This window comes from Gilbertella persicaria (genome assembly GCF_025201335.1).
Source record: "Gilbertella persicaria strain CBS 190.32 chromosome Unknown B0P05scaffold_9, whole genome shotgun sequence".
NCBI classification, from domain to species: domain Eukaryota; kingdom Fungi; phylum Mucoromycota; class Mucoromycetes; order Mucorales; family Choanephoraceae; genus Gilbertella; species Gilbertella persicaria.
Genome location: NW_026251970.1, coordinates 215,915 through 241,559, shown reverse-complemented (window position 1 = coordinate 241,559; position 25,645 = coordinate 215,915). Strand labels below are relative to the sequence as shown.

At 37.2% G+C, this 25,645-nt stretch overlaps 9 protein-coding genes across 9 annotated transcripts; 5 read left to right on the top strand and 4 right to left on the bottom strand.

Moving 5' to 3' along the window:
* Positions 1–8: 8 nt before the first annotated feature.
* B0P05DRAFT_531862 (uncharacterized protein) lies at positions 9–1,257 on the bottom strand. Its single transcript, XM_051577024.1, has one exon. The coding sequence runs from the start codon at positions 863–865 to the stop codon at positions 23–25; it is 843 nt and encodes a 280-aa protein (XP_051437280.1). The 5' UTR covers positions 866–1,257; the 3' UTR covers positions 9–22.
* A 178-nt stretch (positions 1,258–1,435) lies between these two features.
* On the top strand, positions 1,436–2,830 carry B0P05DRAFT_635390 (uncharacterized protein). Its single transcript, XM_051583589.1, has 7 exons — positions 1,436–1,615; positions 1,663–1,823; positions 1,895–1,970; positions 2,015–2,091; positions 2,136–2,277; positions 2,321–2,582; positions 2,640–2,830. The coding sequence occupies exons 1-7, from the start codon at positions 1,512–1,514 to the stop codon at positions 2,790–2,792; spliced, it is 975 nt and encodes a 324-aa protein (XP_051437279.1). The 5' UTR covers positions 1,436–1,511; the 3' UTR covers positions 2,793–2,830.
* On the bottom strand, positions 2,807–4,663 carry B0P05DRAFT_505896 (mannosyltransferase putative-domain-containing protein). Its single transcript, XM_051575523.1, has 4 exons — positions 4,372–4,663; positions 4,237–4,320; positions 3,293–4,191; positions 2,807–3,214 (listed from the first exon to the last, which is right to left on the bottom strand). Exons 1-4 carry the CDS (start codon positions 4,628–4,630, stop codon positions 2,831–2,833), a joined length of 1,626 nt encoding a protein of 541 aa, XP_051437278.1. The 5' UTR covers positions 4,631–4,663; the 3' UTR covers positions 2,807–2,830.
* Positions 4,664–7,183: 2,520 nt separating this feature from the next.
* Positions 7,184–8,359, top strand: B0P05DRAFT_531848 (thioredoxin-like protein). The gene is made up of 5 exons (XM_051577023.1): positions 7,184–7,387; positions 7,437–7,625; positions 7,668–7,811; positions 7,860–8,068; positions 8,110–8,359. Exons 1-5 carry the CDS (start codon positions 7,359–7,361, stop codon positions 8,271–8,273), a joined length of 735 nt encoding a protein of 244 aa, XP_051437277.1. The 5' UTR covers positions 7,184–7,358; the 3' UTR covers positions 8,274–8,359.
* Position 8,360: 1 nt separating this feature from the next.
* B0P05DRAFT_531845 (uncharacterized protein) lies at positions 8,361–16,611 on the top strand. Its single transcript, XM_051577022.1, has 22 exons — positions 8,361–8,496; positions 8,540–8,937; positions 8,986–9,374; positions 9,422–9,561; positions 9,609–10,233; positions 10,278–10,471; positions 10,520–10,634; positions 10,678–11,015; positions 11,063–11,178; positions 11,221–11,270; positions 11,321–11,567; positions 11,619–11,706; positions 11,765–11,970; positions 12,013–13,179; positions 13,231–13,461; positions 13,514–14,260; positions 14,305–15,642; positions 15,690–15,863; positions 15,915–16,019; positions 16,068–16,248; positions 16,295–16,407; positions 16,459–16,611. Exons 1-22 carry the CDS (start codon positions 8,388–8,390, stop codon positions 16,534–16,536), a joined length of 7,149 nt encoding a protein of 2,382 aa, XP_051437276.1. The 5' UTR covers positions 8,361–8,387; the 3' UTR covers positions 16,537–16,611.
* Positions 16,594–18,212, bottom strand: B0P05DRAFT_505890 (uncharacterized protein; the record flags this gene model as incomplete). Its single annotated transcript, XM_051575522.1, has 8 exons — positions 16,594–16,752; positions 16,802–17,517; positions 17,572–17,670; positions 17,713–17,769; positions 17,831–17,844; positions 17,895–18,027; positions 18,074–18,115; positions 18,158–18,212. 8 exons carry the CDS (start codon positions 18,210–18,212, stop codon positions 16,723–16,725), a joined length of 1,146 nt encoding a protein of 381 aa, XP_051437275.1. The 3' UTR covers positions 16,594–16,722.
* A 180-nt stretch (positions 18,213–18,392) lies between these two features.
* On the top strand, positions 18,393–19,834 carry B0P05DRAFT_577962 (uncharacterized protein; the record flags this gene model as incomplete). Its single annotated transcript, XM_051581822.1, has 4 exons — positions 18,393–18,461; positions 18,506–18,624; positions 18,675–18,872; positions 18,922–19,834. 4 exons carry the CDS (start codon positions 18,393–18,395, stop codon positions 19,832–19,834), a joined length of 1,299 nt encoding a protein of 432 aa, XP_051437274.1.
* A 143-nt stretch (positions 19,835–19,977) lies between these two features.
* B0P05DRAFT_531840 (uncharacterized protein) lies at positions 19,978–22,491 on the top strand. Its single transcript, XM_051577021.1, has 6 exons — positions 19,978–20,004; positions 20,052–20,203; positions 20,249–20,375; positions 20,425–20,565; positions 20,615–21,199; positions 21,254–22,491. Exons 3-6 carry the CDS (start codon positions 20,309–20,311, stop codon positions 22,441–22,443), a joined length of 1,983 nt encoding a protein of 660 aa, XP_051437273.1. The 5' UTR covers positions 19,978–20,004; positions 20,052–20,203; positions 20,249–20,308; the 3' UTR covers positions 22,444–22,491.
* A 49-nt stretch (positions 22,492–22,540) lies between these two features.
* Positions 22,541–23,390, bottom strand: B0P05DRAFT_584890 (peroxisomal biogenesis factor 11-domain-containing protein; the record flags this gene model as incomplete). Its single annotated transcript, XM_051582397.1, has 2 exons — positions 22,541–22,647; positions 22,739–23,390. 2 exons carry the CDS (start codon positions 23,388–23,390, stop codon positions 22,541–22,543), a joined length of 759 nt encoding a protein of 252 aa, XP_051437272.1.
* Between the last annotated feature and the right edge of the window lie 2,255 nt (positions 23,391–25,645).

Genomic DNA, 25,645 nt, shown 5'->3' with positions numbered 1-25,645 from the left:
TATGTGATTTAAATAAATAAGTTTATTGATGAGATAGATGGTTAGGTGCAATATAAAGTGCTTCTTCTTCTTGTTGTGGCGGTATGGCATTCATACCACTGCCGTCACTTTTGGATCGTTGAAGCATACGACTCATCTTTCTAAAAAGTTTGTTGGGCACAGAAGATTTACGTTGGATACTGGATTTATGGCGCATATGGTCCAAGACAGTATTAACAAACGAAGGATTACGCTGTTGTACAGTATGAGTTGATTTGCTCATCACAGCAGAAGGCTGATTGTCATTCATACTGATTAAGGACAAAGGATCTCGTTCTAGTTGATCTTCTAATTCTTGCAATAATTGCAGCAAGAGTTCAGTCTTGGCTACTTCTTGTTCAGATGTCATTCGTAGTTGTTGCTCCTTGACCATACGTGTAGCATACGATAATTCATCTCTATCCAGTACTTGTCTTAATTGTTGCATGGCTACACTTGATTTGATGAGATATTCAAGACAGTTGAGTCTTCTGTACTTGATAGCCTGTAAGACAACAGTGCCTGGCCTTGTGGCTCGACTGACAGAGTCCAAGAAATCACCACGGATAGTCAAGTCGGCTTTGGCTTGGATCAAGTACTCAAATTCACTCACAAGGTCTTGGTTAGCTAGCAATCCAAATATAGGTGCCTTGTGGCCCACATCTGTCAAGTTGACTTGAGCACCACGTTGGATCAACAGTTGAAGTACAGGCTTAGGTGTACGACAGAATCGGGCAGCATAATGTAAGGGCGTCCAACCATCGCCATCAGGTGCATTTGGATTGGCATGGTATGTCAGCAATTGTTCCATGGCTGATAATGGGTCAGTACAGTGCAATGAAACCATATGAATGGCTTGTACGTTGTAAATGTTGCGTGCAGTAGCATCTGCACCATGTTTCAAGAGTAAGTTTAGTGCAGGCAAGATCTGAGTTGTTGCGGCATTGGCAATAAGTAAGTGGAGCAATGTACAGTCTGTGTCAGGGTCTCGTGTGTTCAACAATGTGGCTGTATCGAGTGGTGCATGGTCAATATGGTATTGAAGGGCTTCTATGTTGTTTTGTTCAGCTGCTTTCCAGATAGATAGAGTGGGGCTTGAAGGTTCTTTTAGCTCAATGATGGTCGCTTGTTCCAATGGCTTTATCGTCTCCTCTGCTGCTGCTGCTGCTGCTGCTGTGATTTCTGCTGTCACAGGTGGTGGTTTAATATTGTTAAGGAGGGCAAATGTTTTTGTGAATAAAGTAGGCATAGGTTTAGATAGAGAAAAAAAAAAGAAGAAAAAAGAGAAAAAGAAACAATGGAGATATATACAATGAAAGAGAGCTTATCTTATTCATAAAAGAAACAAAGAGTTGATATCTTCCGACCTTCTTTTTGGTCAAAATACCAATCCATGTTTGCTAGACATTTTGATTGGCCAGTAAAGAGTTACATGCGCACTCGGTCTTGAACAGACCTTTTTCTACCCTTTTTTAATTATTATTACTATTCTCATGGCAAGCAAAGGATTAGAAAAAACACTCGAGAAGCTTCGAAACTCTGTCTATGCAGGCAACTTTTACGAAGCTCATCAGATGTATCGCACTGTAGCTAGAAGGTATATACTTATATGAACGCGTCGTTTTCTTATTGTTTGCTTGAAAGATATAATAAACAAACCAAATACAATGATACTATTCGTTTACTTTTTGATGGTGCTGTTCTCTTGTTGCAGTCAAAACAATATGGTTCTGGTTCTGACTTGGCCAATTATATGATTGATACCTATAAATTGGCTCATGTGCCTGTCGATGAAGCTTCTTTAGGTAAGCAAAAAAAAAAAAAAAAAAAAAAAAAAAAACCATGATGGATCAGGATAGCACTCATTATCTCTCAGGACGTGTTGTGGATATCCTCGCCTTGTTCCCTGTAGATGAAGCAGGTCGGAAAGCCTTTATTAGCAGCGCTTTTAGGTAAGACAAGTGATGGTATTCAAGCATACTTAGAGATCATGTAGATGGACAAAGGCTGATGGTGAATTTCCAGAAGGCGACCCTGAACTTCATCATTATATTGGCACCATGTTCTTTCATGGTAAGTGCATATCATTCTAGAGTATGGCTCTAACATTTCCCTAGAAAAGAAATATAATTTAGCAGAGGATCATTTACTCTTGGGTACACCAGAGAGTGCTAAATTACTCGGTCAAGTTGCTTATGCATGGGCAACGGAAGAAAAAGTGCCAACAAAAGGTATTTTCCTTGCCCGTATGGTATTACAGTAAGTAAAGAGCGATGTCTTCTCTCGACTCATGCTATGATAGATTTTTGGCTGCTAAAGACATTCATCGTGCTACCTTGACATTTTCCAACTTTATTGAATCTGGTGCTCAACCTGTAGCTGCAGAATCCAAAGTACGTCATGCTCCTGCTGATGAACCTAGTCCTGTTCAAGTGTTTTCAGATCCCTGGATGAACTTTACTCAACTTGTGTTGCTTTCGGTTCAAAGAGATGCAGCTGATTTATTCCAACAACTCAAGCAGAAATATGGCCCACTTTATGGCCAAGAAAACAGTTTTGTAGAGGTGAGGTGTATGACGAGAAAAAGAAAAAGAGGGAAGATGACTCATCATTATCTATAGCTTATTGAGGATATTGGTGTTGTGTTCTTCAATATTCCCAAGCCTAGAAAGCAATCAAACATGATTCAAGAAATGATGGCTAGTTTGTTCTCTGGAGGAGCAGAAGGAAACCTTCAATTAGGTGCACCAAAGCCAAACGAAGATCTTGACTAAATAAATAAATAAAATGTATAAATTCTGATTACTGTTTATTATTCATCATCTTCTGATAAATTTCCTCCTGCTTGTTCAGCTTTTCTTCTCTTATCCATTTGGATCAATTCCTCGCCAATAGCTTTTTCTCTATCGTTCAATTCTCTGATTTTGTCTGTTTCTTTGATACATGAAGTCTCAAATTGCCAATCTTCACCTTCTGCAAAATGAGTAAACTTCAAGTAACGATCTTCCCATCTGTTCTTGTCTCTTAAAATACCACCATTCCACCACCAGGGTCGATTATCATTTGTATCCAGGTGGAGTTGATTACCACAGACAGTGCCAGCTGCACCTGCGTCACCTAGGCCGCCAAGGACTGCACCATAAGATCGAACAAAAGCATAAGGTGCTTGAATCATTTCATAGCCAATCCAAAATGTCTTTTTTTTTTTTTTTTTTTTTTTTTTTGCAAAATACAATGAGTCTATATGTATATATCGCTATGATATTCTTCATACCTCTTTATCACCATGAGAGTGTCTATAAGACACTTTATCTCTCTCTTCCTTGTCGTTCAATTTACATGTGGACAATAAGCCAAACAAAGCCTTTTTCTTATTCATCACAGCAATTCCTGACTCTTGTTCGTGGGTTGAAGTTGTTTTCCACCATCTCGATTGTTCTACATAGGTACTATAGGTAGGTAAGAATGATTTAAGCCATGGACGACCTTCGTAAAAATTGTTGAACAAGGTACGATCCAAAAAGAATAATGTACCGGTGGCTTTGTATCCTTCATCTTCAAAAAAAGACTCGGGTTTTTTGAACAAAAAGACATCAGCATCCATCAAAATGACTTCAGAAAATGAAGAAGCAAGCATGGCATACGGCTTGATAGACCAGCCTCCGAATTGAGTATAACGATTATCAATACGCTTAGAAATCTCAACCGTGGATACGTTAGGGATTGCATTGAAATAGGCACGCTTTTCTTCAGACAAGTCCCATTGATCAATGTAAAAGATTTCAATAGGCATATCCGACTTGAGTACTTCACGAATGGCTTGTACAGCAGTCGCTGCATGTTTGAATTGACCATTACCAACGCACATGACAATGCCTTGACGAGGACTTTGCTTCTTGTTGATGTCAAATACGTTTTTCCAATAAGGTCGGATCCAAGGATACAAGATCTTTTCCAAGCTTTCATAAAAGTTCCATACATCTCTATAGGCAGGATCATGCTTGACATCCACTTTGCCTTCAGCAAGGATGGGATCCAAGTATTGAAATAAGGATTTGAATACACGTTCTTGAGTAGTTAATGATTTGAATTGAGGCATATTTTCAGGAATCGTCAGTAATTCAGCCTTAAGTTGTTGGCCTAGAGGCGACTTTAACAACGCCATTGTTTCATCTAGGTAAGAATAAGTATGTGCAACGTGGTCCTTCTTTCCTATACCTTTCCACTCTTCAATAGGCAAAGGAACTGCAATATAATATTTTTTGAATAAATCAGGCTGGGTATTTTCTAATGTGGTTAAATCTATGACAAACTCTATTCAGTATTTTGACCGAAATTATGTTTGATCATTACTTGGTTCTATAATAGCTCTACTGTCTAAAATTCTTTGTTTACGCTCTCTTTCTCGTTCAAGTGCTTGTTCAAGTAACAGTCTTCTCTGCTGTTCCTTTTCTTGCTTGAGAAACAATCGAGCAGCTTCTTGTTCTTGCTCTTTACGCAACACGTTTTTCTGCTCAAGTTCCAGCAAATATCGAAATACGAAACAGAGACAAAAAATGGTCAAAATGATGGAAACAAGTCGAACAAGTCGACCATTCACTTGTGGCTTCATTTGAATCACAAGAAGAGGAAAAAAAGAAGGGAGAAAGAAAAAAAAAGGAAACAGTCGTTAATTAACCTTTCAAAATAAGAACGTTCCAACGTTCAAGTAACACAAGAAAATAACCATAAATTAAAAAAAGGTATCACCAAAATTAAAAGAGAAACAAAGACGCAGGTCCTGTTGACCATATAAATATATACTGTACTGCAGCTATATACATTTGATTTTGGTACTACAAGAAACAGTTTCGATGAAACTTATTCCTTTATTGTTGTATTAGCAGTTTTTGATGAACTGGTTCAGGGACAGAAGTGAAATATGGTTAATAAAGATACGAACAGACATAAAAATGAGCTTATTTTAGTATTCGTCCTCAACTATGTTCTTTCAAGACCAAGACTTTATACAACGATGCTACTTGATGATTTTACCATGGATACCACATGGTTTTATGAATACCAACTTATTTTTTTAAAAAAGAACAAAGGCGTAGTTCTTCTTTTCACTCTTTCTGAAAAGTAAGTCTATCAACCTGAATATCTAATAAATGTCCCAAAAGGTAAAGCACATCATAAAATAGCTTTAGAAGAGCAGTCGGTCTAGAGTTTGTACTCCACTTGTAGCGCTATCTAAAAGTAATTGTCGGGACTATGTTAACAAGTCTTAGCAAGATCAAATAGCCTTTAAAGATTTCCAAAATATCGGTAATGGCTAACTCAATTTAGTGTAAAACAACGGAAGCTGTTCTTTCCCTGTCCCACCATCGGGAATAAATGTCAACAATGACCAATGTGCAAATAAAGAAGGTCATTTATTATATTTTATGCGTTTGCTAAAAGCCAACTTTTATATATTACGCATCATAAAGCCTCTTAACACTATGTCATTTTCATAAGCAAACTTATTTTTGGCTTAGACAGATTAAGTACGATCTCAGAGGGCATCTTATTTGATTAAGTAGTTTGGTATTACACTGCTTGATCATACAATGAAGATTACCAGGTAGATATAGGCTTCAAGAGTGAAAAAAAAAAGACAATAATTCATGTAAATCCTTGTCTTTTTCATAGGCATACAAAGGCTTCGGAAGGCCTGTTTATGTACGCATGAACACTCTAAATACCTTTGAACAATATTGTCAAACATGCATGATGTCTTTGGAGTTGATTTGGACTAAAAAAAGCGACTTGTAAAAAATAGCCAAAAATCACTTTGATCCAAAGGGTACTACTCATAAAAAAACCTCGATTTGACAACCTTGGGTCTCCTTTTTGACTCTAAAGGATGAAAAATGGAGCTATCAATGAGATTAAATACTCAAAATAACCTTCAGACGCTCTAGTTTTTGGTGAATGTGCTTGTTTGCTGATTGCACTATAAAAATGGTATGATATGAACGAAAAACTTCATTAACATTTTTGCGTACTCGCTCAGCATTTTTGCTGTAAACTTGTTAGTTTTTTAATATCAATAGACTAAGAAATCAAAGATTTACAACTTTTGTCACTATAGCTAAGCCCAATAACTGCGTCTTTGTGGAGTTCTAAGCAAAGGCTCGATTTTTGGGTGCGGCGGGATCGAAGAACAGGCATTACGTTCCATTTCAATCTCCGTATACCGCCAATATGTATGTTCTATGTCCATTTATCCCATATTTGCGTTATAAATCGACCCTGCTTTTACTTTCAAATGCTCTTTGGCGCCTTAAATAACATATGATGTTTATTGTAGTCCCATGAATAGCACATTTTACTGAAGATTTAGAGCAAAAACACTCAAAACACAGCTTAAATGCACGATTCTTTGATGGGTCATTGCTCGACAACCAGACTATCAAACCAGTCCGTTTTTTCATTTAAAACATGTTTTCTCGAACTGAGAAATTGAATGGTATTATTGGTCTGGCTGTTAAGCGAAACCCATTTTTTGACCCATGGAGGATCCACGATGGCCCGTGAAGATGAAAAAACAAAACTTATCTGATTTGCCAAAACAACCTTTCTTAGCACCTCGTTTGTGTCGAAAAATACAATGAGTTGATATAGAAAAGCTGTAATTTGGTCAAAAATAAAACTAAATTAACCCGCTCTTTCTTAATCGACTAAGGCGCATCGTAAGCAAAGAAGGTTGTCATGCTTTGACTAACAAAGGCCTGTAGTTTATCAAAGCAGAATACACCTAACACGCAAGGTAGAGAGAAAGATGCTCGGGGTTTGAAATATTGAATCCTCTTTCTACAAGACATCCATTGTTAGTAAACATCATGTAATATAGCAAACATTACTCTTCTGTATTCTTTATGTTGAATGATTTATAAATAAGTATCTACTTAATAGTCAGTATCTACCATGATGGGCTTATTTTGTACTGATTGCAGTGTAAAACAAACTTTGAATGCATATTTGAAGGCAATGCTCAAGTTAAGTCGCTTTTTTCGTCTTAATAAACTCGTTTTCTTTTTGCAAGGAGTACCTAAAGATGGTCTTACCTGATTTCGATTGGATCAGACCTACATCGGGTCACTCCAGAAATTTTCCGATCGAGTTCTTTTTTTTTTTTTCATGAACCTCTCGTGATCCTCCATGGTCCAAAAAAATAAGTACGTCTAAAGATATATTCGAACTCAAAATACTGTCATTGACGGACATCAAGCATGTTTTCAATCTCCACTACTTGGCTGTATACCCGACCAAAAGAAAAAAAGATTACCTTGAGCTTGTTTTCACTTTTAATCGACATGGACGATCCCAATGCAGACACTGAATGGTACTATTGATTTCTAATGTCAGTAGGCTCTAACTGCTTTATTGAAAAGGAACGATATTCTTCGCGCCAAAGGTATTCTCCCTCCCAAAGATGAAAAGAAAGATGATGAACTCGAAGATGCCTTTGTCGAGATGGTTCGCGCTAGACAAGCAAAACTAGATAGCCTTGACAACAAAGATCTCGATGAACTCGATGAACTTGAAGATCTCGAAGACGATCAAATCTTGAACGAATACAGGTAATGTCCATATCAAGCAAGGCGGTCTGCTAAGTTTTGTAGACACAAGCGTATGATGGAAATGCAAGCACAGGCCGCAAAGGAAAAATATGGTGATATCAGAGAAATTTCTAAACCTGATTTTGTTCGTGAAGTGACAGAAGCCAGCAAGGAGTGCTATGTTGTTGTGCATTTGTATAAAGATGCGTAAGTATAGATCATATTGTTACATTCCCCTCTTCCTTACATTACTAGCATTCCTGCTTCCAAGTTGATGCATCGTTGTTTGACTGAATTGGCTCTTCAATTTAAAGCTACAAAATTTGTTCGCATTGTAAGCGACCAATGTATACCAAACTATCCTGATTTCAACGTGCCTACATTATTGATTTATGGTGAAGGTGATATCAAAGCTAATTTGGCGGGTGCTATTCAATTTGGTGGCATGAAAATGACAACCAAAAGTAGGTTTTGATACACAAAGAAGGATGCTGATATTTCATAGGTCTTCGAGCCATTCTGGCTAAATATGGAGCTGTTCCTCCCGAGAAATCAGAAAATGATGATGAAAAGAACAACCAGCCCAAGAAAGCTATTTACCAGTCAAAATATACTGCTGCGCTTAGCAGTGATGAAGAAAGTGATGATGATGATAAGGGTTATTATTAATAAAAACACTTACTTTTATTGGTTGATTCGCGCCAAAGCAAGTGACTTGGATAAAATATGTACATAAAATAAAATATACAGAAGCGGTTCTTTGTATTTTTCTTGGTCTGAATAATGGCTTCAAGACGAAACAATAGTTATGGCAATGGAGTAAATTATAACAAGAACAACACAAGAGGACCATCTCGAGAAAGAAATTATAGACAAAACCCTAAGCATATTGGTAAAGAGGGAAACATGATGACCTTGGTGCTCATCTTGAGTAGAAAGTGATTCTCGAGTCATACAACTCTTGAGCCGTATTTTCAATGACGAAGACGACAATTCTTTTACGCGTCGTGTTGCAAACGCAAACCAACTTTTAAAGCAACTGGAAGACTCTCGCAGCACAATTTCTGACTCACTTGAGTTTCGACAGGAACAAATGCAGCTACTGGACGTTTGTGTTCATGATGAGGGATTGCGCCGCACAATTGAATTCCCTAAAGCACCTTCTGCTTTAAAAAATACATTGATTAAGATTGTATCTGGATTAGCTTGTTATACTCGCTTAGATCTTGCTTTGAGTTGGGTATTTGATAGATTGTCTGTTTGGCCAGCAAGCATGAATGATGTCCATAAAGATCGAGAATGGAAGAAATGGCTTTTGCGCTTATTAAAGCAGGCAAGTTGTGATATTAACATATGCACATAGCCAACTGGTTTACTATAGATACTTGTTGAGTCTGCAGAAGATCAATACACATATAAGCAAACAATGGAAATGTCACCTATGATTTTGGCTGGAGTGATTTCATTTCTTGACACAATGGACTCGCCAGACTATTTACCGATTATTGTAGAGATTCTTGTCTATTTCTCAGAGAGTTGTCAGAATTTGTTTGGACAGCGTTTCAAGGATATTATTGACTTGCTTGTGGGCTGGAATATGGACCCTGAATTATCTGATTCAAAAAGAGCAATTATTCTCGAATCATACACTAAATTCGACATGTATTGGGCTAACTATCTATCTTTTGCTATGGAATTACTATCCCATTTTCTGAATGATATCGCAAGCACCGAGGACAAGAAATTAAAGCAATGTTTGGATATTTTTGGGTAAATCAAGTCAATTATGTATGATAGCATATACTCATGTCATATAGATGTTTTGAAGCCATTCTACAAACAATTAGCCCTTTTCTGGCCAATAGCCAAAGAATGCTTGGATCTGCTATTGATAAACTGCTTGTTAATGTTTTATCATTGACTGATGCATTCAAAGATCACAAATGGATAGATACATGTAAATTTGAATTGTCTTACTATACATACTTATGCTTCTTTCATTAGCCATTACTATTCTTTTGACATTGGCTTCCTTTGATCCAGTTGCCTACCGAACATACCAGTATCAAATATACCATATTATTGTTGAACAACCAATACGTGGTACTCAAGCATTTATGAACACCCTGATGCACTTTTTAGATTTGTGGAACTATGATATAGACGAAAATATCGTATTTCACTTGCTTCAACCTGATACATCTCCTTTGCTTTCACTAAGAAAAGAAGGCAGCCTTATTACATTGGTACGATTTCTTGTTCAGGTGCCTATATCTACAACTATGCGAGCAACTATCAATCAAATGTGCATTAAAGAATGCCAGCACCATCAATTATATATTCAACAGTATTTTGATCAGACAGATGAAGCCTATATATTGAAACGAACGCAAGCCGCTTATAGTAAACATACAAACTTGCTAATCAACAGTCATGAGCAATCAAAAGAATCGACATCAGAAGAAATACTGTTTACATATTTCATGCTACTTACTATGGGCTATACATGGCCAGAACATCGTCATACAAACATGCTCATCTCCACTGGACTACTTTGTGCATTATGGCAACACAAAGTGAATGATGTGTTTGATTCTTGTTTTGATTTATTCAAAACCTATGGGGCTTCGTAAGTGTTGACAGACAGAAACAACGTTTTGCTTATTTTTTTAGCTTGAACTATATGGTGGAAGAACTTGAACTTGAATTTATTGTTGATCTTTTGGACTTTTGGCCAGAATTAAGTTTACAAACAAAAGAATCCATTCATCTATTTGTGAAACATGCTTTGACAGCTCTGTATGACAATCAAGTTGGCATTACGGCTACATTTAAGCTCATCATGGCTGGGTTTTTGCATGCTGCTGGTAGACATTAAGCTATCCTCTAAACATGTTTGACTCATGCGTTTATAGGTGTTGAAAAGGACAATGAGTTAAAGAGTGCACTTCTCAATCTTGTCACTTACTATTGTCAATTGTTTGGTTCTGCAGACATGGTTGATTTAATTCTTAAACATGTCCAAATAAGGTATGAGCAATGTATTGATCATTGCATGTTCAATTTTTGATAGCATCAACAATCCTCATCCTCAGGTCCAAAGAGCAAGTAAAGACTTACTTATTGCTCTTAATCCCTTTGCGATTACACAAGTCCACAAAATCAATGACCCTTCAAGTACATTTGTTCAAAGTCTTATCATGGCTAGTCCACATACAGGATCATTTCGTCCTGTTCATTATGAAATTGCCATGCGGCATTTAGGCATGGCTAGTCAGTTGATTGGATCTGACGAGCAAAACAAACTGACTTATGATCAAGTGCCTTCAGAATGGGCAAGGCGCTTAATTCATTACTGCGATACTTTTGGAAATCTGAAAAATGTCAGCGCATATAGTGAACTCAATCAAGGTAAGTTACCATAAGCCATTTTATTCATTTGTTCACTATGGTATAAGTCAATATCAATGATATCAACAACAGTGAGCCTCTATTGTATTATTGGGTCATGTGGGAATCTGCAAGATATTGTATGTTGTCTAGGCTAAGGACACCTTTTGGAGGACCACAACAGGTAGAAGTAATTATATAGAAACAAGAGTTGATGATTTTATAGACATTTGCAGCATTCGAGCGCATGTTGCAATCACTTTTGTTAAATGAAAAGTAAGCCTAAATATATATTGATGGATCCTATTCTAACACAAGCCTCATAGTACTAACCAAAACCTTGACCATGTTCGCCACCTTTTATTATTGTTGGATCGCCTTGAACTTCAAATATCAAATGCAACAGATGGGTGTGCTACAAACGCTTTACCCGCTGTTCCTCGCTCAAGCTTGATCTTTTTTAGAACAAACAAGAAGACATGCCATGATTATTTTTTGCGTATTCGACCCAACATGATTGCTGGTGCAAAGCTCATAAGCAATGATCACATGTTAATTTATCATACCCAACAAGCAAGTATAACTAAAGAAAAAAAATATCTTGTATCACTAACTGAACAATAGCTTTTGAAAGAAATGGAATCACATATACCTCATACTGAAGAAATCATACCATGGTTCAAAGAACTCAACAAATATATGTGTGATCTAGGTAAATAAGCGTAGAGAATTATCTGCTTTTTTCTTTTCTGACTTTTTTCATTTCGTAGTGGAAGCATGTATTAAAGAAAAGTATATGGACTTGATTTACGGTCTGCAAGCATGGTACAAGAGACTCATTAGAAAAGCAAGCCAAAATATGGCTGAATTTAACGAGAGATGGTCTTTTGAAGGCTTTATTGGTCCTATTGAAAAAAAGGACGAAGACACAAAGACATCGACGACTTGGTTTCAAGTGGCAGCCATGTTTGCTTCAGTAAGTTACTATATAGCAATGACGATGCTGATATCGAAATAGGGTCGAGATGAAGCAGCCATCAAGTCATTGAATGCTTTGAAATCAGTGATCAAAACAGACGATTTTGGGATTCTAAAAATGCTGGAAAAGCATGCTGTTCATTTTTACACTTGTTTGGAAGATTATGATGCACTGCAAAGAATGCTCGATGCTGGATCGACTGTAATTGATGATTTTATTTGCAACAGTTTACGCTCCTTCAATGAAGATAGCCTGACGTCTGCACAATTCATTTCAGCTACAGAACTCCAACATTTCATCCAAGTTGCACCATTAGAATCATGTCTTGAACTTGCCCGTCTATACAAATTTAGAGATTCTATGAACATTAATTTTGATATGAACTCGCATTTGACTGAACGCATCTTACAAACACTCAAAGAAGGCATTTATACCAACATTTCTAGCCTAATTGAACTTCAACTGCTTGAAACTGATGCACATAGCTTGGTTGCCAGTGCTAAAGACTGGTTGAATATGTCATCTGGATACACTTATCACCATTTGCCACCTGATACAAAGCATTGGGCAAGACTTTCGATTGATTTTGAGCGATTGCACCATAAAAATGATCAATTAGACATATCTCACTGTCTTGGATTCGTTCAACTTCATTCAGCTAAAGTAGCTCGTCGACAAGGCAATATTGCTCTGGCTGAAACATTGATTAAGAAGGCTGTTGTCCATGCAGATACCAAATATCTCGCTCTTTACGAACAAACCAAAGTCTCTTTTTTACAATCGGATTATACTGGAGCAATGAAAACAGCAAGTGATGTATTGCTCTATCTGACATCGGTACAAGGCTATGATGAACTCAAAAGTAAAACGTATCTTAAGGTTGCTCGATATTTAAAGAATTGTCCTGAAACTGAAGTGGATGGCCTTTTACAACAATTGGATCCAAGTCTAGTTAAGATGGAAGCAAACGATTTGCAATCATCTGTTGAAGTGTCAATTGATGATGCATTGCAGAAATCAATTGAGAACAATACAGTAGACGGAAGGCCCTGGTTTGAATATGCTACTCATTTCTATAAACAAGGATGGCGCATCTTGGATGAACTTCTTCGACCTGATCTTACAATGCCTATTGTACTATGGGCAAGTGAAAAGATAAAGTCTGTTTTAAAAGATGATTCACTCGATACCAAGCTTATTGAAAAGGTAAAGACAAGTTTCATTCAGAAAAAGAGGACATTAATTGACTGTATATAGACCATCTTCAATCTGCTTTCAAAGTATTCAACTAATTTTGGAGAAAAGAAATTAGGATCTTCTGGCAGCTTTGTTGCTGAATTGCATCAAATTACACCTTTCTTGGACAAATCTAGTGAAGGAGTCATTATAGAAGCATTGGATGTCTTACAAACGACCATCGTTTCTAAATTTCATGCTTCTACAGAAGCTTATTTTCGCTACCTGTCATTAGACATTCATAACAAAAACGTAAGCTCATACAGTCGTCTCTTAATATACGCTAACACAAAGTTATGTTTAGTCTGAGAATAACGAGCATATCAGTTCTACTTCTATGGTGATTACAGCTACACTTCGTCTTTTACGTATTCTTACACGGTATGGAGAGTCTTTGCGGTCGCTATATACAAAACACATCAATATTGTACGCATTGATCTTTGGAAACCTGTCATTCCCCAGCTGTTTGCTCAATTAAATCATCCCAATGACTTTGTTCGCTCAATCATCAGCAAACTTATCAGTCGTATCTGTGATGAATATCCTCGAGAAATCATTTATGATGTGATTGTTAACTCTACTTCTACAAAGACAAACCATAGTACAAAACAGAATTTGACAGCCATTGCTAACCGAATGATGGACAGAAACGAGCTATTGTGGGTATCTACAAGTCGTATGGCAGAAGAACTCGAGAAAATCACTGTATTATGGGAAGAAAGATGGTTAAATAAGATTGCTTCGTTACAATATGATGCTATGCAGCAATTCACAAAACTGGATCAAGAAATTGAACGTCTTTCAAAGAAAGATGAAGCTGCTCAGTCTGAAAAGAGTTTTCTGGAAATATACGAAAGTTTGATGAAATTCGTTGTAGCTTCTATCGATAAACTATTTGAAGAAACAATGCAACAAGATACAACTGTTCTTACACCACATGAAAAATGGTTCCAACAGACGTATGGCAAGCAACTGACACATGCTTATGAACTGCTTCAAAAGCCCACTTGTATGAAGGAGTATCGTCAAGGTTGGGAATGTTTCCAAAAAGTAAGTTTCTTTGTACTTGTGCTGATTGCTCATTGTTGCTTTAGCTTCATCGACAATTAATGGCAGAAACACACAAATTCCGTATTCTGGAGCTTGATCAAGTTTCTCCATACTTGTACAACATGAAGAACACTCCTATTGGTATACCAGGTCATCATGAGACAAATGCTTCATGTCGTATTGATTCTTTTGGGACCAATGTCATCATTCTTCCTACAAAGACCAAGCCAAAGAAACTCAATTTGCGAGGTACAGATGGTGAGAAATATCCCTACCTCTTTAAGGGCCTTGAAGATCTTCATTTGGATGAACGTATCATGCAACTCTTGACTACTACAAACGGCCTTCTTAGTGAAAACGGTGCTACAGCACTCCGAGGCATGCGTGCAAGGACGTATGCTGTTATCCCGTTAAGTGATCACTCTGGTATGATCCAATGGGTCAATGAAGCAACTCCACTCTTTGCTCTATTCAAAAAATGGCAAAAAAGAGAATCCACTGCTCATATGCTCTTAGCAGGCGATAATAAGCCTAACGAAGCCTACTTGCAAAGCCTGATGCAACGACCTACAGAGAACTTTACTGCCAAAGTAGCTTCTGTCTTAAAATCAGCAGGCTTACGTGTTACTGCCAACAGACGTTATTGGCCAAAAGATGTATTGAAAAGAGTCTATCTTGAATTGGTCAAAGAGACTCCCGGCGATTTGATAGAGAAAGAAATCTATTATTCAAGTTCAAGTGCAACAGAATGGTACAAGAAGAGTACTTCTTTTGCTCGTTCTTTGGCTGTTACTTGCATGATTGGCTATATTATTGGTTTGGGCGATCGTCACTTGGATAATATGATGGTTGATTTTCGTTCAGGGGAAGTCATTCATATCGACTATAATGTGTGCTTTGAAAAGGGCAAGAGGCTACGTGTGCCCGAACTTGTGCCTTATAGATTGACTCAGAACTTGTATGGTGCTCTTGGTATCATAGGTGTGGATGGTCCATTTAAAGCAGCTGCTGAAGAAACGTTGCGTGTTCTGAGAAAACACAAAGAAGTGTTAATTACCCTATTAGATGCATTTGTGTATGATCCATTAGTTGATTGGGAAAATGGAACTGTGGAAGCAGGATACAGACAAGTGATGGAACTTCAAGCTAATTTAGGATTAGTTGCTACTCGTATTACAGAAAAACAAGTAGAACAAGAGAAAGAAAAGAAGGTTATACTCGGTAGTCTCTCTGGCTTGAAGCACAATCTACATCAATGGCATGAATCTGTATTGTTGGAGGCAGAGTCCTTTAACGCAGAGGACGTTAGTGATGAAGAAGATCCTGTTCTTGAAAGTCGATCTTCATTATCACCTCTTGAAAATGAAGCACCTTCTTTTACAGTAAGTTTAGTATATAAAGTCAAAGAGTATAACATACTTGATTGTAGGGTCGACTTCCCATGTATATTCTTCGTGAAGTACATGACCATTTGAACAATGTTGTATTACTTGTCAGCAATACTAGATCTTCTGTCGAAGGCATTTCTCCTTTGCTTGAGAGTATCATTATCATCGAAACTGATGCCGATAATGAACTTCGTCCTGCACAAAAGAGCGCCAAGGTAAGAAAGAAAGAAGACATATAACAATCATACTGAATAGTGAATGCTTAGATGGCTCTTGATTCACTTGCTACTATGGACGCTGAACTGAAAAGACTAGATTTGCAACTTGAAGAGAAAGAAAACTATGAGTCAGAATGGAGTTATGATCAACTTGTGAGTTAGAATAGAGTGAGTATGACTTGACTGAACCTTTTGCTTTAGCTTGAATTCATTCAAACCATCACAAAATCTGTTCAAGATTATTTTTCTGCTCTCAAGACATTAGAAGAATTTGGTCCTGATAATAACAAGAATACAGTGACAGAAGAAAATGAAGACTTGAATGAAGAGTCTCAAGAGCGAGTCGTTGTTAATGCTAATCAGCATGCTTCACAAGGACCTTGTAAGGAGAAGTGAATTTAAAAGGCGCTTACTCATTCTTTTGTTAGATGTTAACAAAGTACCTACAAATACTCATGTCACAAAGATCATGAAACGAATTCGATCTAAACTGGAAGGCATTGATTTTGGTATACAACATAAAATGAGTGTGAATGAACAGGTAAGTCTAGAACTTGACAACAAGATGTGCATATTTATGCATCGAATATAGGTTGCAAGATCAATTGAACAAGCTACTTCAGTAGATAATCTTTGCATGATGTATGAAGGATGGACAAGTTGGGTATAAACAAAGTCATACCAAGATATTTGACGATAAAAGCAATAAGTGAAAGGAACAGCAGGCAAAAAAAAAAAAAAAGAATGATCATCATGTTGAAAAAAGAAAGTAGTTGATCATTTCTTTTTTTACCGTATATAAAATACCTTTTGTGGATTCTCGAGTATCATTGAAACAGAATAAATCGTTCTATATCTAACAGAGTTCGACATAATTGGCAGGAAACTAGTTGAAGAAATTCAGAGAATGTCATCGTGTTTTTTTTATTACTTACTGCTCCAGATTTTCCATTTAAGTTTCCTGACCACCAATCATGCTGACTTTGAGTTGATTCTGTCACTTGGATGATATCTCCTGCTTTGAAGCTTAAATCTCCAGCTTCTTGACCAACAAAGTCATACAATGCCCTTGCTCGAATGAGTTTTCGAGTCGGAGGAAGAGGAGGAATAGGGCGTTTTACGTCTTGTTGTTCTTGGTATAGAGGCGAAGGCATGTTAGTAATGTTTTGAATAGTCTGAGGCTGAGGCGTTGGTGGTGCTTGAAATGATGGATTAATAGAAGGAGGCTGACTGAATTGAGCTAGGCTACCATATCCATTTACTGGAGCTTGCTGTCTTACAGGTGGAAGACGTAAAGTACCAGGTGCAGACATTTTTGTGCTTTTAAATTGTGCTGTGCTACCTTCTTTTTCAATAGTGCGCTGATACATGTTGGTGTTTGCACCGAGTGTATGAAATTTGGCATTAAGTGCACGGTAAAGAGCATCTGCTTCTCGAGGAGGAGGCACAGTGCCATTCAATAATTCTTTTGCAGAGACTCGTTCTCCGTATAGTTTTTCATTTGCATCGTTTCGAGTGATAATGACAGATCCTTCTAATGATACACCAGCAAATAATCCACGAGTTTTGTTGTATGAATAAACAGCCGAGATATGCTTAAATGTAGCTGAACCAGAAGCCTCTGCATTACGACCTATAGGGCCAGCAGCAACTATATAGATAACATGCGGATAAATACAGACAGAAAAAAAGCATTTTTGCCTACCTGATATGTTTCCACCTAGTGTAACATTTCCGAAATGGCTAAAGGTCTTGACAGCTTCTTTTGTGTTTAGCACCAGCACAAAATCAGTCAATTCGGCACCTATGTATTGTTTATATTCATCGTTTGCTCAGAAAAACTTACCAATCTGCCCGCCAGCACCCATACCACCGATAACAATAGCCGAAGGTGCCGACCAAGCTATTAGGTAAAATTAAAGTTAATTTGTGAATCTTTTAAATGACCGCAATGTGTTGCTTACATCCATCAGGTAACCTAATAATAGCTAATTGAGTATTACGAAACGCAGAAATCTGAATATCTACCTTGCAATTACCAAACCACTGCCTGCTCTACCTGAGAATAAGAAACCTGCTTTTAGCACTGTAAAGATAGCTAATCCTTGTGCTTTGTCGAGAATTGAAGGAGGAATGATGATATCTAATCCTTGTCCAGGATCTGTAATTCTGTTTTAATATAATCCCTTGTTTTGGCGTATACAAACCAATAAAAGAATTCAAAATCTTGGTTGCTTTTTTGCATTCGCCTGCCCAACAAAGATTAATTTTTTTTGTTTCAATTCAATCACTACCTTTTAGACTGGTAGGCAAAGGTGAATTAAAAGAGAAGTTTAGCTTTTTCATTGATGAAGGGAGAAGAAGAAAAAAGTTTTTATTGCTCAGCTACATTGTCAATTCAAATAGATTGTACTACCCTCGCAAAACTTGCTTTATAAGTACGATCTGAATGCTGCAGTTTAAATTTTCTCAGTACGGTGACGCTTCCAAGCTCGCGTTCACTCTTTCTTTCTCTCACCAACTACGATGACAGAACCTACCAAAGATCAAATACAGATAGTCTTTAAGAAACTTAAACAAAACCGTTACAATAAAGTAAGCTTAGTGATTTATATACACGCTTCTAATACTATAGATAGGCTTGCTTTGACTGTAGTGCAAAGAACCCCAACTGGGCTTCTGTTTCTTTTGGTGTTTATATCTGTACAGACTGCTCTTCAGCTCATCGCAACTTGGGCGTTCATATAAGCTTTGTCAGGTACCTTGATTGAATAAGAGATAAAGAGAAAATACTCATGCATAAACTAGATCCACCGTGCTTGATTCTTGGAGCTGGGAGCAACTCCGTATGATGAAAGTAGGTGGCAATCAAGCTGCCTCTGAATTTTTTTCCAAGCATGGAGGCATTTCATCTTTTGGAAATGATGCACGCATGAAATATTCTAGCAGAACAGGCCAACAGTATAAAGAATTGCTTGTTAAAAGAACAGCTGAGGATGCAACTGCGTAAGTAGCATTGTAATATTAGTTTCATACTCATCTTTTCCTCTGCAAGTCATCCTAATACTGTCGTGATTGATATCAATGATGGTGTTCCTACTGCTGCTCAACCTGAAACTGAGTCTGTTGAACCAGTATCTACTCCTACACAACCAGAGATAAAAGAGTCTGTTCAAGAAAAGAAAGAAGAACACGTTGTTGATGATAAAAGTAAAAACCAGGAACAAAGACCTGCTGCAACAGTCAAAGCAGCTAGCGCACGCAGTGTTCGCTCTACAATCACTGCACGTCCATCTCGTAAGACAGGCAAGGCATCCAAATTAGGCGCTAAAAAAGCTCCTGTCAACTTCAATTTTGAGGCAGCCGAAGCACAAGCTAAACAAGATATGGAGCGTAAGATGAAGTATGGAGAAGAGGAACAAGAAGAAGAAGAAGAACAGAAAGAAACTACAAAAGACACTGATACTTTTGTCAAACCATTGTCTTCTCGATTGGCTTATGTCGATAACAAGGAAGATAAATATGAGAAACTTGGATTTGGCATGAATCGTTTAAACATGAACGAAAACACAAACAAAGTCTCAATGCCTGCTCAAAAGTCATATCATTCTTCTGAAGATGATTCACGATCTGCCCAAGAAAAGTTTGGTTCTGCCCGTGCCATTTCTTCAGACCAGTATTTTGGTAGAAATGAATATGACCCTGCTATCTCAGCTGCAGAATCAAGTCGACTCTCTCAATTCACAAGTGCTAAAGCTATTTCATCTGATCAGTATTTTGGTAGGGAATCTGATTTAGATACTCGTACAACCAATGACACAGTACATTTGGGTGACTGGGATAATGTGCAAGATCAAGCAGTAGCTATGGCTAGGAAGTTTGTGGATCAAGCTGCTTTAGATTTGGATGCTGTAAAAGATTTAGCAGAGACAGCAACAAGTCGTGTTCGAAATTACTTTAACGCATAATAAAGCCAAATGGAAAAAACAATTTACCGAACTGTCGGTGATGTAATGTGCGTGCTTCTCTTGTCCTTTTTTGTTCTGCTGCATTTTGTGCAGTTTTAAAAATAAGATGTTGCTCATCTCTTTTCTTTCTTTTTTTTTGTTTTTTTTTTTTTATTAAACTATGGTCAACGGTAAGAGAGGGTATGCTTTAAAAATCTTTGTCTTATGTATATCATAGCTGACTGGGAATCACAACTAAGCGTTCTCGAAAGGAACGTCTATTTGGACCACTTTAAGAAAGTGGACACTGATAACAAAGGTATTGTCTTGCAAGACGAAGCTATGGATTTTTTAAGAAAATCAGAAATACCCAATAATATCTTGACACAGGTATTTTTGTATTGTGTAGCTATACTTCTAACATGTCTTTTAAAGTTTTGGACAGCAGCAGATAACGATAAAAAGGGCTTTTTAACAGCAGAGGAGTTTTGTGTCATGCTCAAGTTGATTGCATGTGCTCAGAATGGCATTATGACAACTGAGCCTATTCTAGCCACCAAAGGTAGGTTTGTTAGGCTAAAGTGCATGAAACTGAACATTTTTTTGCTCAGCACCTTTGCCTGACTTTAGTGGTAATACACCAAGAGCTCAATACATCTCTCCCCCTTCTCAAGACACGATTAGTCCTGAAGACCGATTGAAATACATAAATCTGTTTCAGTCACTTGGACCTGTGAACAATACACTGAATGGTAAGAAGTCGTGTCTTGAATCAAATATAAATCTATTTTGTTTTCATAGGCGAAAGGGCTAAACAAGCTTTTATAAGATCAAATCTTCCTCCCACTATCTTACAAGCTATCTGGAACTTGGCAGATACACGCAAGTCAGGCTCACTCAATCAAACAGAATTCATTATTGCCATGCATTATATAGAGAATGCCATGAAGGGCATGACACAACTTCCGCCATCTTTACCATCGAATATTTATGCATCAGCAACAGGCAGATCAATGACTGCTTCACCCCTTGTACGAAGCAATACTTTGCAAATAAGCAGTCCTCCTCCTGTTCCTATGCGTTCTCCAGTCTTTAAAGGAGCTACTATGACACCAGTCGGCATTACACCTGAAGAATACTCTAAATATCAAACATTTTTTCGTCAATTGGATACAGATCAATCTGGATTTGTAACAGGAGCAGATGCAGTCGTGTTCTTTAAGCATTCAAAACTACCAGAGTCTGATCTGGCTCGTATTTGGGATCTAGCTGACACAAATTCAGCAGGTCAATTAACTGAACAAGAATTTGCAATTGCAATGCATTTGATCAACAGACGTATCGCGGGTGGTGATATCCCCAATTCCTTACCTGCTTTTAATTCAAGTAAGTGTAATCCTAGATAACATTGAGTCCGAGTCTGATATGGTTGTGCTCTAGTTCCTCAACAACAACAACCATTCCCTCCTCCATCTCAACAGCAACAGCAATTTCCACCTCGTTCACAACAAGAACAAGTGGTAGATTTGTTAGGATTGTCGTCTGACTTTACAGGAACTCCTATGTCTGCTCCTCAACCACAACAAAACACAAGCGATTTACAAAGAACACAGTCTGTAATTCAGTCTAGCGTTCAAACTGAATTGACACGAGCACAAAATGCTTCAAACCAACTCCAAAATGAATCTCAAGCAGTTCAAGAATTGACAAGGCAAATTGAAGAGCAAAAAGAAATCTTGGCCAAAAAGAAGCAGGAAGCTGATGAAGCAGAACGTCAATTAGAAGCTCAGAAAAAGAAAAAAGAAGAGCTTACAAAAGAGCTGCAAATGTACAAACAAGAAGTCAAGCACTTTAATAGTCGTGTTGAAAACATCAAGGAAGAGACTGAAAAGCTGCAAAAAGAGAACGCTGAATTAGAGAAACAGAAATCAGCAAGTCAACCTGCTTTAGAGAAAAATTCACAAGACTTTTTCTCATTGTCAGCATCTCGTCCTGTAGCAGGTGGAAGTAGTACCAATCTGTTTGCTAAAATAGCTGAGGATACAACATCACCTAACTCAGGAGCAACAAGTCCACTACAACAACAGACCAAATTTGATCCTTTCTCTGGATTTAAAGCAACTCAAAATAAGCCATCATCACCCACAGTATCTCTTAACAAGTTAAAGCAAGAAACTGAGATCAAGAGAACAGGATCACCCAATGTGGATATCAGTGATATTGAGTCCAAGTTTCCTGATTTGAATACAATGGAACAGAATTTCACTATGACACCTACTTCACCCTCTTTTGCACAAGATAAACTACCTACAAGTCCCAAACCTGCATCAGTTGTATCGCCTAAATCATCAGCTGCTGTGGCTCCCTCTCCTTCTGTGTCTACAAGTAAAAAAGAAAAATCAAAATATGGATTTGATCTGTCTGCATTTGAGCCACCTTCTTCGCCTTTCAGTGGTGGTGACAGTAAGACATCCATGAAAGATGAACTGAGCTCTCTTTTTGGTAGCCCTTCTGTGTCTCATGCACAAACACCTGCTACACAACAAAACACCAAGACTGGTTTTGATGATATCTTTGGCACTACTACAAACAACAAGTCTTCTTTTGAGGATATCTTTATGCAAAAATAAAATAAAAAGAGAGAGAATGTTTTAGAGTGTAACTCTTTTTTTTTTTTTATGAATGTTAGATGCACGTGTGTAATAATGTAGTCTATGAATGAAACGATTAATTTGAGAATTTGATACACAACTTGTATCCAGCCAAAGCACCACTAAAGAAACCTGACCATGCTTGAACACTTGAAGAATAAGATGGTTGTAAGATATCACAGGCTATTTATAATGGTGAGTATAAAAAAAAAAAAAAAAAAAAAAAAAAAAAAAAAAAAAAAAAAAAAAAAAAAAAAAAAAAAGCTTATCTTACCACAAAAGACACCATCCATCAATAGTTTAACAATCGATACTTCCATGACAAAAATCTTTTTTTGGTGTTCTAATAGTGATTTTTCATCTCCATCATGCTTCTTTACTGCGTTGGTTAATTTTATGTATGACTGTGCAGCAGATCGAATGTCTACCATGATGCCTAAAAACCAACAATAGGCAGAGAGTATTTCTGATCTATCACCGACTTTAGACCCAAAGAAGCCCAGCTTGTAGAGACAAAATACATCGTCAGAGACAGCATTCACAATCTCATTGGACAGTATCAATGTATTCCAGACAGAATCATGCTTGAGTTGAATTTCTCTTAATGGACCTAACGCTGTACCTAAGCGAAGAATTTTACGAGTCATGGAGAAATGGCTGGTCAATGTGGACCAATGCTTGGCTTTCACCACTTTATAGTGTAACAGAATTTTGATGAAGTACTGTATCACTTTCATCATCTTGTCACGGCCGTCGAGTTCTTTCAATAATCTTTGCAAGACGTTTAACCATCGTGTTGTCCATGGAGTTTTTGAGGTTTTTTTTTCATGATAGAGTACAATAGGTTCAGGTGGCGGTGATGGTGTAGGCAATGCATAGCATTGGATATGCTGTTGCTGTTGTGACTTTATTGCTGTGGTGGTCATTTGTTTATCTACAAAAAAGAAAAAAAAAGACAAATAAAAGTGCCTGAAGATAAAATTTATAAATAGCTGTATACCGCGGAATATGACCCTCTTTCCGCGGAAGTTGATGGGCTGAATGTTAAAAATAATCGTGGTATATTTACTAGTCTCAATTTGGGTTTCTACTAAGCAAATGATTGATAATTTTGATTTCAATATCTTAAACATCCCTTCTTTTTTTTTATCCTTTGTTATAGAAAAAACTAATTTCATCGTGTAACAGCATATCTAATGAAAGAGTTGTTATTCTATGTCATTTAGGAATAGAGACATTAAAGAGTTAAGTTTGCATCAAGAAAAATAAGAGGTAAAGGTATGCATTCTCTTCCCCTCCTAATATTCGAGTCGGATGAGACTGTTTTCTTTCAAGTTTTATTCAGTTGAATCACATTGATCATAATAACAAAAAAGGATATATGTGTCTCTTTCTATCATACTTTATTTCAAAGAAAATGGTTCGTGTTGGTAAAGAAAGACGACCAGGCAAAACTGCTGTTGAGTATCTCTTCGTAATACAGTTGCTCTCTAATTCTTTATTAAGATTAGGGCTCACTGTTCAAGCTTCGATTGTAATTTATCTTAGAAGTGAATGATGATTTCGAAAGCACCTTCTGTGGAAGTCTTGGTGGGTAACCTTGGCTTGCTCTAGTATATTACTCCAGTATGCTTCCGCCCTGTCATTTCTTTTGAAGCTTTTTTTATGCAACGCTTTTGCTTGGTAGTCTTCACACAAGTTTACGACGTGATTAATCATCAAACTTAACGTTAATCGTTCTTGTGGAAGCTAAATAACAACATCTGCTATTGTGATTGAATCTTTTTCAAAGGAACAAACTACTTTTACGAAAGTATCTTTTGTAGAGATCTTGGTGGATGACAAAATCAGTTGGTTTTGCTGATTTTTTAGAACATACTCAGTGCTGCTTTTACATGTTGATTTGAAGAAATAAAATTATTAGCTCTTTTTCCTGGTGCTGACTAGCACAGATTGCTTACTTTAAGTCTTTACAGTAAGATTTTTGTCTAGCTAATTGTCGTTAATTGAACAGCATAAAATTTAAAACAAGTTTAAATGTAAATAGACAGTAGAAAAGTATATCCTTTGTTTATTTTATAGAAGACATTATATATTTTCTTTTCGTCTTGATGGTGATACCTATGAGGAGGATATGTTGCTTGTGGTATCACTATTGCTTTCTTCTTGCAGAAGAAAGTATTCAATGCTCTTTGAGCAGTATATGATCATCTTCTATAATTTGACTTACAGTTAAACAAACATAATCGTTTTTACAATATATACACTTACTTTCAATTTCCAAATGTTTATGCAAAATATGTGGAAATGACTATGCAAGAAGTAAAGTTGTTGACAACTTAAACTTCATTTCAAATGAGAACATATATCTGTTGGTGACAGGTCTTGTTAATAAATAAACAATCACTTCCTTTTCTAGACAGAGAAAAAAGAAATGGAAAGAGAACGAGCATAATACCATATGAGATATATATTCATCACTGATATACTTACTGTTTACCTGTAATCCATAAAGCTTCAAAGAAACTAAGCCAGAAGACATTTTTTTTTTGTTTCTTAAAGAGGCTATGTGCTTCGTTGTCAACTTGAGATTCTTGATCATCTTGTTTCTATCATCCAGAAAATGCTCAAAATCGGCATATGCTGGGCCATCAAATACTTCAAAACAAAGAATTCGATATGGTCCAGGCGAGGAAGAGTGAAAATAGTATCAATGCTAGAACCGGTGTTCTTCTATAAGTGTCTGCTAAAGCATAGTGCTCATCTTGTTTGACTCACAACAGTTTCGTCTCTCCCCTATCAAAATGAAGTGATGAATCAGTTTAATTATCATCTCATACGGCGCATGAATGGTTTGAGATCACTCACCATTTTTAGCAGATGGCTTTTTTTTTTTGAAACATCAGCAAATGCCTCATCAAATAGAGGAAAGCCATCGAGCCTTCTATAGCCATAAGAGGGTCAACACCACCTTTCTAAAACAGCCCCAGATCATCACGATCCCTTTATCTCCACCTGGTTCTAGGGATTGTGAGCCCTTCTTCGTAATGCTCATCTTGTCTTTGAAGAGCTCTTGTAACACCATCGGCTCCTTCAACAGTGTGACGAGATTCATCAGGCCATAAGACATGAGCCTACTGAACTGCGGTCTATCCAATATGTTCACGAGCCCTTTTCAAGC

Coding starts and splice junctions, on each gene's coding strand:
- B0P05DRAFT_531840 (XM_051577021.1), top strand. CDS start 20,309: ATGCTCAAGTTGATTGCATGTGCTCAGAATGGCATTATGACAACTGAG. Junction 20,376..20,424: donor GCCTATTCTAGCCACCAAAG/GTAGGTTTGTTA, acceptor TTTTTTGCTCAG/CACCTTTGCCTGACTTTAGT. Junction 20,566..20,614: donor TGTGAACAATACACTGAATG/GTAAGAAGTCGT, acceptor TTGTTTTCATAG/GCGAAAGGGCTAAACAAGCT.
- B0P05DRAFT_505896 (XM_051575523.1), bottom strand. CDS start 4,630: ATGAAGCCACAAGTGAATGGTCGACTTGTTCGACTTGTTTCCATCATT. Junction 4,321..4,371: donor TAGAGCTATTATAGAACCAA/GTAATGATCAAA, acceptor AGTTTGTCATAG/ATTTAACCACATTAGAAAAT. Junction 3,215..3,292: donor ACTCTCATGGTGATAAAGAG/GTATGAAGAATA, acceptor AAAAAAAAAAAG/ACATTTTGGATTGGCTATGA.
- B0P05DRAFT_531845 (XM_051577022.1), top strand. CDS start 8,388: ATGGCTTCAAGACGAAACAATAGTTATGGCAATGGAGTAAATTATAAC. Junction 8,497..8,539: donor ACAAAACCCTAAGCATATTG/GTAAAGAGGGAA, acceptor CATCTTGAGTAG/AAAGTGATTCTCGAGTCATA. Junction 15,643..15,689: donor ATGAAGCACCTTCTTTTACA/GTAAGTTTAGTA, acceptor ACTTGATTGTAG/GGTCGACTTCCCATGTATAT.
- B0P05DRAFT_531848 (XM_051577023.1), top strand. CDS start 7,359: ATGGACGATCCCAATGCAGACACTGAATG. Junction 7,812..7,859: donor GTGCATTTGTATAAAGATGC/GTAAGTATAGAT, acceptor TTACATTACTAG/CATTCCTGCTTCCAAGTTGA. Junction 8,069..8,109: donor CATGAAAATGACAACCAAAA/GTAGGTTTTGAT, acceptor GATATTTCATAG/GTCTTCGAGCCATTCTGGCT.
- B0P05DRAFT_531862 (XM_051577024.1), bottom strand. CDS start 865: ATGGTTTCATTGCACTGTACTGACCCATTATCAGCCATGGAACAATTG.
- B0P05DRAFT_635390 (XM_051583589.1), top strand. CDS start 1,512: ATGGCAAGCAAAGGATTAGAAAAAACACTCGAGAAGCTTCGAAACTCT. Junction 1,971..2,014: donor TTTATTAGCAGCGCTTTTAG/GTAAGACAAGTG, acceptor GAGATCATGTAG/ATGGACAAAGGCTGATGGTG. Junction 2,092..2,135: donor TGGCACCATGTTCTTTCATG/GTAAGTGCATAT, acceptor ACATTTCCCTAG/AAAAGAAATATAATTTAGCA.